The sequence below is a fragment of the Magallana gigas genome, chromosome 7 (assembly GCF_963853765.1).
Source record: "Magallana gigas chromosome 7, xbMagGiga1.1, whole genome shotgun sequence".
NCBI classification, from domain to species: domain Eukaryota; kingdom Metazoa; phylum Mollusca; class Bivalvia; order Ostreida; family Ostreidae; genus Magallana; species Magallana gigas.
The window spans coordinates 8,123,988-8,135,918 of record NC_088859.1 but is presented as its reverse complement, the minus strand read 5'-3'; the positions used below and the strand labels follow the sequence as shown (position 1 = coordinate 8,135,918).

Below are 11,931 nucleotides of genomic sequence, written 5' to 3'. Positions count from 1 at the left end.
GCACTTGGAAATTTCTTGTACATTAATTCCTAAAGTATAATTGTCTCTTTTTTTGAAAAAAAAAACCTGTCACCGAGATTGATGTCTTTCCGTTCGAAGAATAAATGTTTTAACAGATATCAATTCTTATTAGGAAATGCATTATGGTCATCTTCCTATTGTTCAAAGAGGTAGGGCCAGGTAACCAGTTTCCGCACCTTGTCTTGTAACTGTATTACAAGTCTGTTCTCCAGGTAACTACAATGTACATTCAATAATTCACAAAGACAGTTTTTTTTATTCATCACAATTTTTATTTCTGTTTCATCAAAAGGTAAATATTGGTAGCAAACCTAGAAACTAACACTTAGTAATGAAAACAATAATGAACATTAGAAAATATGAAGGGGCATGTTTGTTTGGCAAAACCTACGTGGAATACATGGACAAAAATGCATGTATATAGAACTCAAAATGCAGTGTATATGGATTATCCAGGGTGAATCTTTAATTTCCAACTTTAAGCTTAAATGGGTAAATCATAGAGATATATAAAGCTTTTGTCATAAAAATGCTACACCACAAACTTTAAACAGAGCTTGTCTTACAAACCCAATTAGATAAAAAAACTTTTCTCGGTGAGGAATTTTCTGAGTTTTGTTCTGTAAAGGTTGGGTATTTAGCAGTGTCTGGAACAACTGACTTATTAGCATGTCACTTTTTATCGTGAATCATGACTTAAGATTTCCAGGAATCGTGGGTATCAGCTCATACCTGGAACACTCTCTGCGCGTCATAAAAAAACTGATTTCTTTTGACAAGCATTATAAACAAGGAAATCTCGTTTCATCGTGTCTCTAGGTTGCTAGTTATCAATTCATAACTTGTAATTTACATTAATAAACCAAGCAAATTATCATTTCATACTTAAATATCCAACTTCATTTTTGGCATGAAGAGTTTTGAATTATTCTTTTAATAGAATTCCAAGCCAAATTTGCATACTAATAACCTGAATGGGGTTGGATCTTTGAGATAATTTGCATATGCTATATGTATAGCTTCTCTAAATACAGATAATATTCAGCCTTTGTTAAAGCTATGTCTTTTATTACATCTATACAAGAAATAACAATCTGTGCGTCAAAGCAGCTTCAAACTAAATATCTTGTTTGAAAATAAGTCAATATAATATATAAAAAAACAAGAATTCAACAATTTTTTTTTGGGGGGGGGGGGAGGAGGGGGGGGGGGAGCAAAAATGATATGCTATGTAGCACTTGATATATGGAGAGAAAATAAATAGTGGAAATAAATAAATTTGTGCCCTATAAAGTCAGTTAGTCATGTACCAATAACTGATATGCTTTTTGTTATAGAAAAAAAAAAATCATTACTGCATACCGGTATGTCATATATTCATGTTTGAATGTGTACTGCATACAGTAAAAACAAACCACTTAAGATTGCTTGTGTTCTTAAACACTGGTGTACAGAGTTCAATATACAGGTCTGATTCAAGAGCGTCTTCACGAGAGCAGGCTCTCAAAAAGGTGAGATCACTTGTGTATTTTTGAGCTTATCATGTATGAACATTATGAAGAAACTGCAAATCAAATAAAAAAATGTGGTATTTTCATTTTTCGAATTAATTTTCTTTTGATTTTGTAGAATGAAGGTAGAAAAAACAAAAGCTTTTCTCTCTTCATCAAATGATGTGAGGATTTTGAAGCAAATGGGACCTGAGGTTGGGGAGATGTCATGACTGTGCTTTTACAGAGACATTGGGAGGTACAAATTATATGAACTAAAGCAAAAACATACAACAAAGTAAAACAGGGTACAAATTATAGTATACTGGCCAAAAAACAACAACTCACAGCATACACAATGTATGCTGAATGTACAAAGTGTATATAAAACTCACTGTATCTAAGATCACATGTGGATCAAGTGTATGAACTTGTTCCAGATTTGATTACAAGAGTTCTCTACTTAATGAACCTGCTGTTCATGGTCATGAACCTGCCATGCCATGGATCTGCATTTGTTCACAACACCAAATGACTAGCATTTTATTTGTTACATTGACACCAGTCCATTATAGATCACAACTCTCAACTCGGCCTGATCTTAATATAGTCCACAAATCTACATAATGCTTAGTAATAAATGCATACATGTTCCGTCAGCAGTTAGATCTAATGCTTTAACAATGGACAAGAAGTTGAACAATATATGTAACAAATTTACAAATGCCTGGACGTTCCTGTTGCAACCTTTGGTTTCAAAGAACCAAATACAACAGAAAGACCCATAGAAACCAACAAAGATATGTCAGTTTTATGGGGGGAAAACTGACTCCAAGTTAAAGAACAATCTCCCTCAGACGGCTACTGTTTCTTTTTCCAGATTGCTGTACGAGTCTGTGGGGACCTGGTTTTCTGTGCAGAGACAGTCAGGAACGGAACTGGTGTCCGTTTTGAACCCGCGCTCCTGCTTCCTGGGCCACTGGTAAGGGCTGTTGGATGTTCGCCGACTCTTCCTTCGCTGTTTCTTCTCCTCCATCATCATCTTCAGGTGACGGACCTTGCTGCGGATGTTGGCACTGTCCACTTGTTCACTGTTTGTGCTTGGGTCGTGAGCTTGTCTATCTGTAAAACAAAAAAACGCCCACACACATTATAACACGGCTCAATATCGATCAGCGTGACTAAGATGTATTGATTTTTTTTACTATCACAGCATGCAATGTAGAGACACACTACTGTCCCACTGATATTGGGAATTCCCAATCATTGTCTTTGTTCAGTGGTTGTTACATGCTCTTGTTTCTGGTCAAAACCCTAATGGTGTGTGATTAAGCCTTGTCCAGGTGTCACCAACTCCTACTGGTTTCCTGTAACTTTCAGGCCTTAATAATACACTGCACCGGAACTGAGTGAACGCGAGTCATTATAAAAAATTTTCACCATCCTACTATTGAACTTGGATTTTGTTTCCTAGGTAGAGTTTAATAAAAACTACAGATGCACTGGGATAAAGGGTCACCTTTTTGTACCTGGTGGTTCTTCAAAGGTCATTGCACACTGAATTATGAAAACAAGAAGTGCATGGCAGGAATCTCTCTTTCAGACATTTTGTGTGCTATTAACATTTTAATCACATGGTTTTTGACAGTATCTACACTATTAGCATTTGGTAATGTTACACTGCTCATTTATTATGTTAATATTGCACAAAATGTTACCGAGAGATGTAAAAATTTTCCAATAAAGAGGGTATAGGCATTTCTACGTAAATTGAGATGTATGATTGTACACATACAAAACATGTTACCTTGATTTAAGACTGTCTTATTTTCTCAAAAGGGGTACAAGGGGGAAATGGGGTTTGTTGTTGAAAAAGTACATCTTGAATAATGTGTTACTTCTCCTCTTTCACTTTAAATTTTGTCCCCCCCCCCTTTGACTAGAAAAAATTCAGAGAATATCGAGTCTAATCTTGTTAGATCTGACAGGCATTGAGCGTCATATTCAATCAAATCGTAACATATGTATTTTCAAGTTTGATGATGTACTAAACAGTACAGGGTAGATATTGATTATGACATAAAGGAAAGCTCATGAACTCAGCATGGTAAATACAGCTTTTAAATTAACTACAAATGCATTCATGTTGATTGAGTATATCAATCGTAGTTACCTCTCAAGAGCAGACGACAACCAGACTCAAGTATGAATAATAAATATTTGCGGGGGGGGGGGGGTGTTGACAGTTGGGTCTGCGGAAGTAAGTAAGTGTTGCTTTCTTAACCTACCTGTATATTTAGGGTCGGAGCTGGATCTCTGGGGTGGATGGAGGAATGAGTGGGGTTTGTAATGAGGGACTGCGTTAAGTAGGTCGTTCAGGATGTGAATGATTGTGCTGAGATCCCTTCGCGGTTTCCTCTCCACAGAAAAAGCCGACGGCTCCAAAGTCCCTGTATAACCAAAAACAGACAAAAGTCACATTACTGTGGTTGTGGGGGAGATTACATCAAAGTAGCGCATGGAATGAATATAAATGTACAATAATTTTTATATTCATAAAAAAAAAAAATTGCTAAAGATAGGAGCTTATTGCATGATATTGGTTTTAGTCAGACAATTTTGTTTAAGTGTTTTTTAATCAAACATTAATTTAAAAAAAAAAAAAAAAAGGAATATGATGAAAAGGCAAAGTTATGAGGAGATGGAAACTGAAAAGTAAATTTAATCTTCAAGTAGAAGCTGTATTTTTGAATGGGGGAGGGGTCGAGTGCAAGTATTTACCTGAGAATGTGCCCGAGTACATGCCCCCGCCCAGGTCTTTGACAGTCTCTATCACCGCCCCGCCACAGTCAGTGGTGTCAGGGGATGAAGCCTCCTGATTATAGGTAGAAGTTTGGCAGTTCTAAACAAAAGTAAACAACAAAATGAGTATATATTCTTCATAATTGTACATAGATGAGATAATCTTTGTAACTAAACAGATGAGTAAAATCTTCATAAATGTACATAGATCGGAAGGTTGGCTTTTATTTTTTGTCCAGATAAAAGGTGTAATGGGTAATTCATGACTGTTTCAAAGCCAAAAGGTTTGGCTAATTTTAAATTAGAAACCAAAAATTACTAGGCCATTATAATATTAGTTTATTACTGTCCAAGATCAAATATTTGACAGATCTGTGTGATTTAACACAAATTCTCTTCACAATTTAAAGTTCATCGCATTCAGAATAAAAGAGCCAAAATTACATAAGGCATAATTGTGCTCTAAATTTTATGTTTATGTAATGTGTAAGGAATTTAAGCTTATTTTTGAAGTCCAGTAATTTTCAGACATGCATACTGTAATTTAAAATCCCATTAAACCTACATTGAATTTAAATACAAAGCACTTTTGTATGGATGGAAAATTTAAGTCAAAGGCCTTTCATAATTGTTGCTGTACAGAAATATAGATCAGGGCTTCCCATGAAATAACACCCAAGGTTATATTAAACCTCATTGTATGGAAGCTGACATTTCTAACGGATATTCAAGCATGTGTCAACTTTTTACATAAGGAGTATGCGTTTCCCTCTCCTGTTTAATCCCTGACACAGATTCCTCTCACGCTTCCTCTATTGCTAAAGCCATTTGACCTAGAAATCAATATCGAGGCCAATTGAGATTTTACAGCATCAAACATTTAATTGGCATGTGGCAATTTTGATCAGCTAGAGGTTAAGTCAATCGATGGCTTAGTAATTCTGTAAACACAGCACTGCACCATGGCATCTCACACAGAGACACAAACAACGGTTCGCTGTGTGGGCAGGATGAGCATGTTACGGGGGTGGAATGTTGTGTGTGGGAAGCCTGGCTCTGTGTTTGTCCCCTCCAGAAAATAAACAACAAGAAGATGAGCTGGTAGCTAGGGTATTGCTTTGAGGTCATCTTTAGGTAGCCCCCCCCCCTTTCTGGAACAACATGACAATAAAATTCTTTGCTCCCAGTATTATTGATAACTGGAAAACATGTTTTCCTACTATATCCTCTGTGATCTCAGCTTTGTTGATAACAAAGAGGGTATAGTCAAACAAAGGAGAGATAATCTGTGTGAGATAATGTTTGCATGTTGCATATAAACCCGTCTTACTTTTTCAGATTCGGGGAAACTCCTGAACTGATGTAAATTGTAGGGAATCCCATTACTTCCGGCGTCAGATGTGAAGGTGGGGGAGGGGACTTCCTGGTGGTCGTGCACGGTCATGTTGTGGGGGGTGGGGAGCTGGACGGGGGTGGGGCGGGCTCGTCTGGCTCCTGTCTGTGTGGATAGTTGAAGCTGTATAAACATCATGTGATCACCAAGTTTCATGGCTAATACGAGGGGTGCTCTACCAGAGAGGAATTCGCTAATCTGAAAAATAAATAAATATGGGGTATTTTCTGGTCAAAAAGTAAATAAACACTTGATTGTAATTTGTTTTGTGTGTATCTATCTGTGCGTGTGTGTGTGGGGGGGGGGGAGGGGGGGGGGGGACTGATATACATTTATTTAGAAATGGGTATCTGGCGTTTGGCAATATTATATCAGCTCGTATAACAGATAAATGTAGTACACCTGTACAGGTGATTTATGATTGACAGAGTCTTGATGAAGTGTCTTGCGCAACAGTTCTGTCAGATAAGAGACCCGTCTAAACAAGGTATATGGTAATTGCAAAATGCATCAATGGCTTCAAACTGATTGCAAAATTTCAGGATGCCAATGACCTATATTCTAACAAAGAATTCACTTTCGAAATCCAGGTGTTCAAAACTAGAATTATTGCATTTAATTAGCTATTCTGTTAGTGGGAGCAATTTAGGTCCCTATTTAGAAACGGAGACAGTGTAGCATTAAATTTTGTCATACTAAAGGATTAAACTGCCTTATTGTTAATGTCAAAACAAAAATAGACTCAAGGAAATCAGCTGAAAAATATGTCTGCAAAACTCCGCATGCATGATTTGGTTATGAATAATTATGTATTAATCTATGTGCGCAGATTGGGATAATGTTGTCATTTAAAATGAAGTGATGCTCCGCGTGACTTCTATACGTTAAATAGAGTGTAATTGGCTGCAAGGTTGAACAAACTGTTGCCCTTTTGGCAGCTCAAGTGTGTGTGTGTGTGTGTGTGTGTGTGCGGGGGGGGGGGGGGGTGTATGAAACCTCACGGATTCTGACACCACTGACTTCTCCTACCTGAGAATCTGTGAGGCTCTCCAATGCTTGCATAACGCCACTTTCCTTTTTATGGAACTGCAATGAAATTCAAACCGTAATACACTTCACCAGAAACGAATTATTTTGCGAATATATATTATACCTAAGGAGATAATGCAGGGCACATGTCCTTACTGAGATATTTTAAGACCATTTGCTATATTTATACCTGTTACATATTTGTAGAACTTACCGATAAACCACTTTCCATGCTTGGTACTAAAGTCAAGGTACTGTTCTCTTGAATGTCGTAATCTCGCAGAAAACCATGCTTTAGTTGCCTAAAATAGAATCGAAATATCGTGAAATATCTCCAGGTTTCGCCAAGCAGTGGGCTTAGGGTCGGAGTGGTGGTTTGACTAGTTTTCAAAAGGCAATATGACAAGATTGTGCAAAGCCATCTGTCATCTTTATTTTCCATTTTACTGAAATATCCGATTTCTCGGAGTCTTTTTCGTTGATTTATCATAACCAACACGTACATGTTAATGCCAGATGCACCCCCTCCTTTGAGTTGTATTCTCTATAGAGTTACTGGGAATCGACACCCCTTTTGGTTCATTTTTCATGTACATAAGTAGATTCCAGTGCACTTTGATATTTGTGCATGTATTTAAAAAAGGAGACAAAAGAGGGTATAAAAAATAAAGCTGAAATGCCGCACTGTCTTAAGCTTGATTTGCTCATTAATTAAAAAACGATATTTCAGATTATATTTCTGACATCTCATACTTATGTGAGGGGATTGGGGCCGGGGAATGGAGTTGGCTTGCGTCACCGACCAGGCAGTACATGAAATTGCAATTCAATTACAGCGCCGCTTTATTTATTGGAGGGACAATCGATACCTATGCCCCGCACGTAATGTGCATTCATTGACTTTTGCTTTACAAGGTTTTAGGCTGCATTGACGTCACTGCGAGGGATTACGGTCGTGTCGGGGGTAATTGGCTCAAAGATGTTTTTCCCACAGACACTTTTGTTCGTTAGTCCTGACAATCTTGTGTCCCGATATCTTGATCGCAGGACAGCATCTCTCTTTCTTCACTCCCTTAGGAGAATATCGGGGGTCTTTCTTTCTCTCTTTCCTGGAAGGAGATCGGGGTTTCTCTCCTCTCCCCTTCTCTCTCTCTCCATCTCTCTCTCTCTCTCTCTCTCTCCTGGGAGGAGGTCGGGTTATTTTTTCTTCATCGTCTCTGATATGACCACATGACGTTTGTGTGGGCTATTGCTGATGTGCATACAAAAAGACTTTTAATCATTGCATTCTGCTCTGGTCAGTCAACCCGTATATCGTACATTAGTGAAGCAGTTTGTGGGCGGACGGTGCGTGCTGTAAAAATATTAAGTTTGCAAGCTTCACTTGCTTCGGTATATTTTTTGACATTTATCGAGACGAGTTTTTGGCACGATTGCAAACTTTCAGAACCATTACTCCAATGAAAACGCATTTGCTTCAATTACAGAGCTTTTAATAAATATATAACCAAAAAATGGTGTATTTGGGAGACCGGTTTCGCTTATTTCGATGCTTGGTTTGCATGCTAACAAGGGCCGATGCTAAATCAGCGGCGGCGTGGGCGAAGACGAAACCTTTGTTTCGGGAGAAACCTAGCGAAGTTCGACGATCAGCGACTCTTATTTGAATTTTCAACCTCCAATGCTCCTCCAGTTTTAAATACCGTTTGACCTCAAGTATGTGATAAAGAAAAAAAACCTCAGGTGTCCCATGAGCAGACAGCTAGGAGAAATTACGAGGTCGTTAATCTTTAAACGCTGCTTCCGTATATTATAGGTACGCAAGTAATGTTCAAGAATGTGCGTAGGTGTGAGGTTTTGAAAGCGAAAACATCACTCCTAGACGAAAAAATGACTTTATATTTAAACTGCTGTAGATGAAAAAAAGCATTATTTGTATGCCGATAAGCCCTTGTGAAAATTTTAATTTATACCCATCTGAATAACATGAACGCGATAAATTTTCGTTTTACAACCAGTGCTTGGCCTCTTTATTGTGAGAACAGATTACCCGGCCTATCAAAAGCTATTGCTTCCCTGGTGTGTATTTTTTCCACGTTATTATTTGTTGATCGTTTAAATATGTATGAGACTGCACTTGCGGTTAAAAGTTCAAACCACAAATATGCTTCCAAGCTTGGAGTCGCTCTGATGAAGCAGTTATCATATCGGCCTTCCGTATGCTGCCGATTTAGTAGAAAAAGAAACTAGGTTAGTGTGCCTGTATCAGAAATAAAGGCTGTACATGAAGGACGCACAAATGAAAGCAGCAGGCAACATGGAGTTATGGCATTTGGAGCAGACGTCATCGTTTTAATTAAATGCTTTCCGAAGGCTTTCCGTCTGCAATAAGAACAGCCACAAACTCCCAATCGAACTCGAGACATTCAGGTACATCAATATATTTAACTCGCACTTTCATGGGCAAACGCGATCAAACTAGTTTATTTTGCTTCTGAAGAAGTATTTTTATCAAGAATTCTTTAATCAAAACCCATATTTCTTATGACCTTTTCAAACGGCTTATACTATTTTCCCCAAGGAATTGAACTTCCCGTTTTTCCAATGCCGAATGGGCATCTGTGTGACTAGCAATAAGGAGCAATATCCCCCGGTGCCATCCAAGAAATGAGCTATTGATTCTTCGTTTTCGGCCATCGCTTGGTCATTATTGCAGATAATGCATTTCTCCACTAAACGTATCAGTGTTCCAAATTTCTCTTCAGAATTATGCGTCATTTAGCCCCTTTTTAGGAGCTGTAGTAAACGTGTCTGTCATTTTTAAATGTAGCTCATTTACAAAGAAAAGTTTTTACGTAAATGGGATAGATCTTGTTCTTTCCGATTATAAAGGACCAAAGAATGACAGGTATAAGTGTATGGAGACGAAGTCTCCTCCATATATGGAAATTATGTACCATGTCGTACACTCTACATTCCTATCACGGTGACATCAAATATGCATATTTGATTAATAGTTTTAAAAAATATATACATTGCGGTTGAACTCGGGCGATTTATTTTTCAACGTCTGATGAAAAGGATAAAACACAAAAATCTTTTTACAGTGACGTTTATTCATCGGTTAATTTTTTCCCCCTAAAGACCAGATAGGATCAGCGCTGGGTTGTGATCAATATACATTGATGAATTCTATTCTATAGTTACACGAAATCCCGAGCGACCTTTCAAATACAAAGGTGACAAGCGTCACACGATATATAACCATGACCAGTACAATTAGTTTGGAAACAAATTCGATCAAGCAACGGTCTTCGGACATCTTCTGTAACTGAAAACTTGCTACTTCGTGGCCAATTCACCGCTATTACTGAAGGCAAATTGGGACGGGCAATCGTGAGGAAGAGTGGGCGATTACAGCACAGCTTAACCCCCCGTATCTAGTGCTTGTAAACCTTTCCTGAATAATAGTTTATCTATGGTGCTTCCGGTAACAATTATTTTACACTTTCAGACGCCAATGTCAACGTTAGGGCGAAAAGCTGGCGTTTTCAAGATTCATATGAAGTATCAAGGTCGAAATCAATTAGATCAATCGTACATCTTGTAAATGTCTCTGTAGATAAAAGATTTTTTTTTAAATTCGTAAAACTCCCCCAAGTTCTACAAGGAAGTGTCATTTTACAACAAATAGCAACTGATCATTTTTTACATCGGTGCACTAGTGGTGGACTCAGATAAATTGGCTTTAAGACACATTTTGCTTTGACAGAATGCAGGGAAACACGTGTGTGTATCTGACATCTGACTGAGCCACACAACACCTGGTTAGGGGGTTCAGAATCGTACACTGCGTAGGCTAAATTGTTGACCTAATGAATCTACACTTGACCTAAATACATTCCCACGGAATTAACACCTACATATTATCTTCCTCGATGTGCAATTCTCCGCAAACAAATTCAGTATTAAAATATTTTAAATCTTGTGTTAGAAGAGACCAGAACTTGGTTGATTTTTAAATATCTATTCTTAGATCGTGTGGAGGGCTGTTTTTCTTTTCATAAGGGCTCGCGATTACAGTTCTGGTTGATTACTTTGTCTGCCGTATTAAGCCGTGTGTTGGACGTAGGTGTAGGGTATTGTCAAAATCTGATGGATGGGCTTATATGCCTATATAAAACATGTCTGGCGTAGGAAGCATAATCGGAGAATTTCGTAATCCAAAACAGAACGTGCGTGTTTGCTTTGTGAACCTATAAACAAAAGACTACTACAAAGAACACAGAAATAGTTACAATACAAGGTTAAACAATCGCATTAATACACATTCTCTTGCATTTTTCACTAAAAAGATACCATTTGGTAATGCGCTTTTGCATTGTGGTTGCAACAATGGCCATTATATCTGCAAAACTTACTTATTTTGATGGAGTAGAGTAATCCTATCTCTGTGAATACTATACATCCTGGATAGCGTCCAGACCAGTCCCTGAACGGTTTCATTATGGGAAACTCGGAGCTCAAAACTCCCTCCAGTTGCAGGACGAATAATTATTTTAAACGAGTTCATTTCAGAAAACTCCATATCTTTTGAAATACAATAAAGGAAGTCCGTGTGCACTATGCTCTAATTTTAGCGTTAAAATCTCGATGCTTTTTAAGGACTTTAGGGCTTACGATCGCATTCCAAGCTCTGTGGTTGCACACTGAATTGACCCAATGAACAGATCTCCCTTGAAGCAAAAGACCTTACGGTAAATAAACGCCTATCTTTAGGATGGTGTACTCTCCTCAAGCCTCAGTCTTGAACTGAGTATCCTTCATATAAACAAATGTATATAAAGCTGTCTTCCTTCATATCGAAAATGGACTCGCCCGTTACTATCAAACGTGAAACCGCATTCTACGTCAATGAAACAGGTCACGTGCCTTTTTGTTTTTCTCAATGAAAGCGGCTCTCCGCCAGTAGAAATCGATCCAGAAGAGAGTGATGCTGAGCAAATGGACTATGTCCACAAAACTAGTCGTTATTGTTAAAGATTTTATTTTTTGTAATTCTCAGGTTTATTTAGGTTCGTAATTTTTTAAGTGGCACCGAAGCATGAAGTCTCTATCATCTGTGGATGGGATAGGGGTTTTACACCTTGGATAAATGTACCACATGCCCTTATATATTATATCTAACACGTATGG

The 11,931-nt window shown here is 38.0% G+C and overlaps 1 protein-coding gene across 1 annotated transcript; it reads right to left on the bottom strand.

The window, feature by feature from the left end:
- Positions 1 to 2,224: 2,224 nt before the first annotated feature.
- LOC105325122 (midnolin) lies at positions 2,225 to 11,549 on the bottom strand. The gene is made up of 7 exons (XM_011424517.4): positions 11,157 to 11,549; positions 6,950 to 7,037; positions 6,736 to 6,792; positions 5,644 to 5,904; positions 4,293 to 4,413; positions 3,800 to 3,961; positions 2,225 to 2,633 (listed from the first exon to the last, which is right to left on the bottom strand). The coding sequence occupies exons 1-7, from the start codon at positions 11,321 to 11,323 to the stop codon at positions 2,365 to 2,367; spliced, it is 1,125 nt and encodes a 374-aa protein (XP_011422819.3). The 5' UTR covers positions 11,324 to 11,549; the 3' UTR covers positions 2,225 to 2,364.
- Positions 11,550 to 11,931: the final 382 nt, after the last annotated feature.